We start from the raw sequence: 7,739 nt of genomic DNA, 5'->3' as shown, positions 1-7,739 counted from the left end.
AGAACTTTGTCAAAAAATAGAAAAAATATTTTTTATTTGTTTGGTTTGCATACATGCACTTTCTCTATGATTAGAGAAAATAAAACTGGCTTTTAGTTTAGTTTGATGATACATAAATTGTTAAAAAATAACAAATAAGAAAATTAATATCGAAATGAGCGAGTTGTGTCATAATATATTGTTTAGCCAAAATAAACTCAATTCATTTTAATCAGATTAAATTTAACGTGGATCATATTATGTCAATTGATTCAAGCAGTTTAACATGTTTGAATGACTCCACCTGTGCATGTGATGCGTTTACTCATACAAATTTGTAGTTTTCTCTACAAATTTTACTTGTGAATCATTACAATTTACAAATAAAGCTGTTAAAAGGAACTTTTATATAAATATGCTTTAATTATAAACATATTTACTGATTTTATAGAGGTTCCTTCTTACTTACATATTTTATACATAATTGCTGATTTTATACAAAGTAATGTATTAGGCTTTAATCTTTCCATTTTCTCTTCCTCTTCTTCCTCCACAAATTCAAACCTCTTACCTAAACTTGAATACACTAATTTCATCATTAGAACTGAATACACTATAAAAATTGAGGATTATAAAACTGACAACGACTTAAATACAAGACGTAAAGGAAATTGGAATTGTTGACAAACAAAGAAATAGTAGTTCTTATGTTAGCCGAGCGAAGAACTGAGTGAAGTTGCTTTTTGCGTTGTAAACTCAATTGAAATTTTAAGATCTGTTAAAGCCACGCGATTAGTTACGACCCATCCAGAGGTTACGACTGCCAAATTAAGTTTAACCCCCAGAACTCCTTTTTTGTTACGACCCATCCAGAGATCGTCCCCCTAAAATGTCGTTTTTAACACTCCTACTCCTTATAACGAACCACCTTAATATTATATATAATATACATCTTTTGCAGCAAAAAAAAAACCAAACTATAGGTCTATAGTTAAATCGGCTTCACGCATCAAACTCATTTTGATAATTCTAAAATAAAGCAAAAACCAAAAATAAAAAGACAAAATTTCTATAAGGCGGGACCCGGGAATGCAACCCAGCAACCGACACGCAACAGCTTCACAAATTAAACTTTATATTTATATGAAATCTCTCACGAAAAAAGACGCAATATTATAAAAACGCTCGTCTCTCGGTGTATATTTTTGGATCTGAAACCAATTCCCAAATCTAAACGCATTTCCCTTTCGTCTTCTTCTCCTCTTCTCTCCCTCCCATTATCACCATGGGAAGAGCAGCTCGTAGATCTCTTCTGATTTGCGCCATTTCTCTTCTTCTTACCTTCCACAATGCTTTCTCTTTCTATCTCCCCGGTGTCGCTCCTGAAGATTTCCAAAAGGTTCCCCATTTTTCACTCTCTCTTTCTCATTTTTTCTTCATGTTTATGTGTGTGTGTACAAAAATGCAAAATAAGTTGATATCTCGGATATCAAGAAGAAATTTGACTAAAGTTTGAAGCTAGATCGGCTAGATTATAAGAATGTACATATTCAATCCCTTTCTCTATATTTCTTCATGTGTATGTGTGTGTGTGCACAAAAATACAAAATGCCTTGTTATTTTTGTTGTTGTATCGGATATCAAGAGGCAATTTGATTAAAGTTTGAAGATAGATCGGCTAGACTAATATATCTAATAAAAATTCGGATATTCTGAAGCTACATTTCCAGAAGGTCCACATTTTCACTTTTTTTCTTCTCAATTCTTCATGTAAATGTCTGTGGTCAAAATGAAAAATACTTTGTTTATTTTATTGTTGTAGTAGTAGTTGTTGTTTTTGTATATTGAGAGGCAATTTGACTAAAATTTGAGGCTAGACCGACTAGTTAATGTCATTTATTTGGAATATAAAAAATGTACATATATACTCCAAAAATAATCCAAAAGGTCCACATTTTCACTCTCTTTCTCAATTTTTTTTCATGTGTACGTATGTGTGGGGAAAAAAATGCAAAATGCATTGTTATTCTTGTTGTTATTTTCGGGTATCAAGAGGAAATTTGACTAGAGCTTGAGGCTAGATCTGCTAGATTAACATCAATTTTTTTAAAAGGGAATAAAAATGTGGATATTCTGAAGCTAAATTTCCAAAAGGTTCCCACATCTTTCACTCTCTTTCTCAGTATTTCTTCATTACATGTGTGTGTGCATGGAAATGGATATTCGTCCTTATTTTTGTTATTAAGAGGCAATTTGACTAATGCTTGAAATTAGATCAGCTAGATTAATCACTTTTTTGTAAAAAAGAAGAAGTAGATATTCACTCTCTTTCTCTATCTTTCTTCATGTGTACGTATGCATGTGGACAAATTTCGAATTGTGTTTTTATTTTTGTTGTGTTATTTTTGGATATCAAGAGGTATTTTGACTAAACTTTGAAGCTATAATGTGCAGATTGATATCACATTTTCATAAAAATTAAAAATGCAGAGATTCTGAAGCTACACAAAATAAGTCACTGATTCTTCACATATCATGATGGTGAAAATGATACTTCATTTAAAAGTGCTGTTGAAAGTTTACTTTTGTTTGAATATCATTGCACAAACAATGAAAATGTTGTGTTATTGTTGTTGTTGTCCAATATCAAGAGGCAATTTTTACTGAAGTTTAAGCTAGATCGCCTAGATTAATATCACTTTTTTGATCACCTAGATTAATATACTTTCTTGAGAAATAGAAATGTAGATATTCCGAAGCTATGCATGAGTTACTATATAGGATGCAATTCTGCTTGTATCAAAATGGTGACAATGATACATTTTAAAATGTAGGTGAAAGTTTACGCAGCGAAAATTGTCAAATATTTTGATGTTAATAGCTCTGTTTGAATATCCTGTCTAAGTGATGTGTGTATTAGATACTTTGTTTGCTTATTTACAGTTTGATTTGTGTTCGGTTCACAGATCTCTGTTGGGCTATGTATGGTTTTGTGCTTAATTTCATCATTTTGTTGCTTTGATCTGTGTATGCATGGGCTCTGTTGGGGAAACCAGTTGGTTTTGTTTGTATATATCTAGTTTGATTTATGAGATCTTTGAATTCAAAACCATCTGAATTCACAGACAGAATGAATGTTTAAAAATTATTGCGAGGAAGCTGCGAGTACAAATGGCATTGAGGCGTAGTTGTGCCAATGCTGCTTAAGAGAGAGAGAGCGCGCGAGATAGAGATAGAGAGAGATCATTTTGTTGCTTTGATCTGTGTATGCATGTGCTCTGTTGGGGAAACCAGTTGGTTCTGTTTGTATATATCTAGTTTGATTTGTGAGGTCTTTGAATTCAAAACCATCTGAATTCACAGACAGAATGAATGTTTAAAAATTATTGCGAGGAAGCTGCGAGTACAAATGGCATTGAGGCGTAGTTGTGCCAATGCTGCTTAAGAGAGAGAGATATTTAAAAACTATTGCGAGGAAGCTGAGAATGAGTACAAATGGCATTGAGGCGTAGTTGTGCCAATGCTGCTTAAAAGCAATGATGCAGCAGAATTGGTAAAACGTGCAATTTTTTGGTTAAGAAAAAAGGAAGCTTATGGTAGGACACTTGTTTTTTTGCCGGGAAACATACAGTAGAATCTATTTGGGTATGGGGAGATATATGTATGTTTTTTTTGATCACATTTGTGTCGCGGCTTACTTGTTCGCATCTCACCTAATCCACAGGATACCTGTTGCTTACCACATGAAAAGTATTGGATAACTCTGTCTGCCTCTACTGCAAACTCTGTTCTCCCGTGGTCCACTCTAGCTTCATTCAATGCCAGACCACACTCATGGTCTTATATATATATATATTATTTGTTTATAGGATGCTGAATTAGTACTTGATTAAATAGCAAGAGAAAGGGTTTATTGTACAACATCATATTTCTTTTACTTTGCCTTTACGGCTTTCATTCTGACTACATATGCAATCTGAAAATGTCCCCTGAAACACAAGTCAATATTGCTCAATCAGTTAGTAGGCTTTCTGTCATGAAGGAAGCTAGTAAATTTTGACCTACGTGATTTGTATTGTCAGGTTATTTTGGGGGACCCTCTCATGATTCTGACTAGATGCTTCCCTCTTTTTTCTTCCTTTCAGTTGTCCAAATTGATATTGATGTGCTTCGAAATAAGTTCCATTCTCTATTGTATTCTGAACATGAACTTCTGTAGAAGTGTGTTGTTGATTGATAATGCGACATGTTTTCTAGCATGCATGTTTATTATGGAATGGTATGTATGGTGAAAAATGTCAACTTAATTCCCTTGGAAGAATGTGTATTAGTATATAAGCAGATCACATAGAGTTGTGATCATCTCACAAAATCTAGGTCAAATTATGCCCAAAAGTATATTAAACATACCTTTTTGGTTCATCGGCAGGTGATGTGAGCTGGATAACGTATACATGGATTTTGTTTTGTGGGAAAGATCTTTAACAAGTTTTTGGACAGGGTGGTGGGGGGTTATGATATATATATATTATAAAATATTTGTAGAGAGATTCTACTTAACCCTAAAAGAAGGAAATACATAAATTTTTCTGACTCCTGGATGGTGATGATGTTTGTTGCAGGGAGATCCTCTGTCTGTGAAAGTGAACAAGCTGACTTCTACAAAGACTCAGCTTCCTTACTCGTTCTACTCTGTTCCTTTCTGTCGTCCAAAAAATATAGTGGATAGCAGAGAAAATCTTGGAGAAGTGCTTCGTGGTGATCGAATTGAGAACTCCCCTTATACGGTCAGTGTAATCTACTTTACCACTTGATTTATTTGTTTTTATTATATTATGGCAACTGACTTCTTTTAGCTGTATGTTTCTATTGCAGTTCAAAATGAGGGAACCAGAGATGTGCCATGTTGTTTGTAGGCTTGTACTTGATGACAAGACTGCTAAGGAATTTAAAGAAAAAATTGAAGATGAATATCGTGTCAACATGTAGGTCAATTATTTGCTTGAGAAAACTGTCATCTTCCTAACTTTTGGATTGTACTCTTCTTAAGTACTCTTCCTAACAATCTTCTGGATTCATGTGTTAGGATCCTAGATAATCTGCCTTTAGTTGTTCCAGTTCGGAGGTTAGAGCAAGAAGCCCCTCCTGCCTATCAACAGGGAGTTTATATCGGTGTAAAAGGACAATATGCTGGGGTAAGGATATATTCCATAACACTATGGAGAACTGAGTTTCTGTGTAGAAGTGCTAAATTTTGTAATCCACTGAATTGTTATGTGTGACTGCCTGCAGAGCAAGGATGAGAAGCATTTCATCCATAACCACTTGACATTCACTGTTAAGTACCATAAAGATTTGCAGACAGATTCAGCCAGAATTGTGGGATTTGAAGTCATGCCATTCAGGTTTGTTTTCAAGGATACCCTATATCTCCATCAGCACTCACTGGTTGAGGCATAGCAATTTGTGTATGATTTTGTTTGCTCTTTTTGTTTAATCTATTGGTGCAAAAGAACTGACATGGCTGATTATATTTCCAGTGTTAAGCATGAATATGATGGAAAATGGACTGAAAATACTCGTTTAACAACATGTGATCCACATGCAAAGCGGACTGTATCTAATTCAAATTCTCCTCAAGAGGTTGAGACTAACCAAGAAATCATATTTACATATGATGTTGAATTCCAGGTAAGCTACTTTTTGAATCTTGTTAGATATGGCCACTCAATTTGATCATTACTAGTCCTTTTTATAAGTTTATGTGTTATGACTTCTATGTTCAACCTTTTGAGATTTACTATAGGAGTTTTGTATTATATAAAACTAATTTTATATGATTCTTTGGTTTGTAACAGGAGAGTGATGTCAAGTGGGCGTCGAGATGGGACGCCTATCTTCTGATGGCTGATGATCAGATCCATTGGTTCTCGATAGTAAATTCTTTAATGATTGTGCTTTTCCTATCAGGCATGGTGGCGATGATAATGCTGAGAACACTTTATCGCGATATTTCCAAGTACAATGAACTGGAGACCCAGGAGGAGGCACAAGAAGAAACTGGATGGAAACTAGTCCACGCAGATGTTTTCAGGCCTCCAAGTAACTCAGATTTGCTTTGTGTCTATGTTGGAACTGGTGTACAGTTTGTCGGTATGATGGTGGTGACCATGATGTTTGCTGTCCTTGGGTTCCTCTCCCCTTCGAATCGGGGTGGGCTAATGACCGCTATGCTCTTGCTCTGGGTTTTCATGGGACTCTTTGCGGGCTACTCTGCTTCCCGTCTCTATAAGTTATTTAAAGGTACAGAATGGAAGAGAATTGCTCTCAGGACAGCTTTTCTGTTTCCAGCTACTGTCTTTGCCATCTTCTTCGTTCTAAATGCACTCATCTGGGGTCAAAAATCATCTGGGGCTGTGCCATTCGGAACAATGTTTGCGTTGGTGTTCTTATGGTTCGGAATTTCAGTCCCTCTTGTGTTTGTGGGCAGTTATGTTGGTTTTAGAAAGCCAGCCATTGAGGATCCTGTGAAGACGAATAAAATACCCAGGCAGATCCCGGAGCAGGCTTGGTACATGAACCCCATCTTCTCAGTCCTAATCGGAGGCATACTTCCATTTGGAGCTGTTTTCATTGAGCTCTTTTTCATTCTTACCTCAATCTGGCTGAACCAATTTTACTACCTCTTCGGCTTCCTCTTCATCGTGTTTGTCATTTTGATTGTCACCTGTGCCGAGATAACTATCGTACTATGCTATTTCCAGTTATGCAGCGAGGACTACTTGTGGTGGTGGAGATCCTACCTGACATCAGGCTCGTCCGCACTTTACCTCTTCCTTTATGCTACCTTCTACTTCTTCACTAAGCTTGACATCACTAAGCCTGTTTCTGGGATCTTGTACTTTGGTTACATGTTGATTGCTTCATATGCATTTTTCGTTCTGACCGGTACCATCGGTTTCTATGCATGCTTCTGGTTCACAAGACTTATTTACTCGTCTGTGAAGATCGACTGATGAGACCCAGATTCTCCAGTTCCACTGCCCTTACTGGTTGTTAACAAGAATGCTGTAGAAGATCATTACACTTGAATTTGAAAGTACTTGTATCCCGTTAGAAGTCATCTTAATTTGTCCACCAATTTTTGAACATAAGATTATTATAATATTTTAGTAAAATTTTCCAGTGATAGTTCAGTTCAAAAGCCATCTTTTTTGTTCGATAGAGGCCTCCAGAAGTCATGTAATATCTTTTAACTTCTGAAGTATTCGTTTACTGTTTGGTTAAGTAGATGGTCCTCTATTACAATTTTTAGCCTTAGTCTTTTCTCTACAAGACGGCCTTAGTCCCTTGTTATTTTGATAGGGACAAGATGCACCCTTAGACTACAAGTCAGTGGGAATAAATAGGGATGTCAAATTAACATGCACTAAACAAACTTTGATTTCTTAGTCTTCAAGGACTAAATTTACAATATACAAAATGTTTAGAAAAAGTAAAACTAAAATTATACAAATTGGTTTAGTTTTTGATTAGAAATGCATTTTTTTACAATGAAAGGTTTGGAATTGTATCAAAGTCCATAGACATAGGAAGACTTCCAAACATTCTTCCACAAGTCACTGCTTCCTGACTTGTAGAATCTATTGTAATAGACGCAAAATTTCACTGTTAATGTAAAGCTAATGGATATTGTATGTTTTCTTTGTGGAAACAAATGCTTAAAAGTTCCAGTGATTTCCAAAAATAAAAGACTCAGT

The 7,739-nt window shown here is 35.4% G+C and overlaps 1 protein-coding gene across 1 annotated transcript; it reads left to right on the top strand.

The window, feature by feature from the left end:
• The first annotated feature begins 1,146 nt into the window (after positions 1-1,146).
• Positions 1,147-7,183, top strand: LOC107828343 (transmembrane 9 superfamily member 9-like). The gene is made up of 7 exons (XM_016655632.2): positions 1,147-1,378; positions 4,602-4,766; positions 4,855-4,964; positions 5,066-5,174; positions 5,272-5,384; positions 5,520-5,670; positions 5,838-7,183. The coding sequence occupies exons 1-7, from the start codon at positions 1,265-1,267 to the stop codon at positions 6,993-6,995; spliced, it is 1,920 nt and encodes a 639-aa protein (XP_016511118.1). The 5' UTR covers positions 1,147-1,264; the 3' UTR covers positions 6,996-7,183.
• Positions 7,184-7,739: the final 556 nt, after the last annotated feature.

Source organism: Nicotiana tabacum, chromosome 5 (genome assembly GCF_000715075.1).
Source record: "Nicotiana tabacum cultivar K326 chromosome 5, ASM71507v2, whole genome shotgun sequence".
NCBI lineage: Eukaryota > Viridiplantae > Streptophyta > Magnoliopsida > Solanales > Solanaceae > Nicotiana > Nicotiana tabacum.
The sequence above is the reverse complement of the archived record's forward strand: the minus strand, read 5'-3'. Positions and strand labels throughout refer to the sequence as shown.

What these genes read in the sequence shown, in the direction of transcription:
- LOC107828343 (XM_016655632.2), top strand. Translation starts at nt 1,265, where the DNA reads ATGGGAAGAGCAGCTCGTAGATCTCTTCTGATTTGCGCCATTTCTCTT. An exon ending in TAAAAGGACAATATGCTGGG is followed by an intron (nt 5,175 to 5,271) that starts GTAAGGATATAT and finishes GACTGCCTGCAG; the next exon opens with AGCAAGGATGAGAAGCATTT. An exon ending in TTTGAAGTCATGCCATTCAG is followed by an intron (nt 5,385 to 5,519) that starts GTTTGTTTTCAA and finishes TTATATTTCCAG; the next exon opens with TGTTAAGCATGAATATGATG.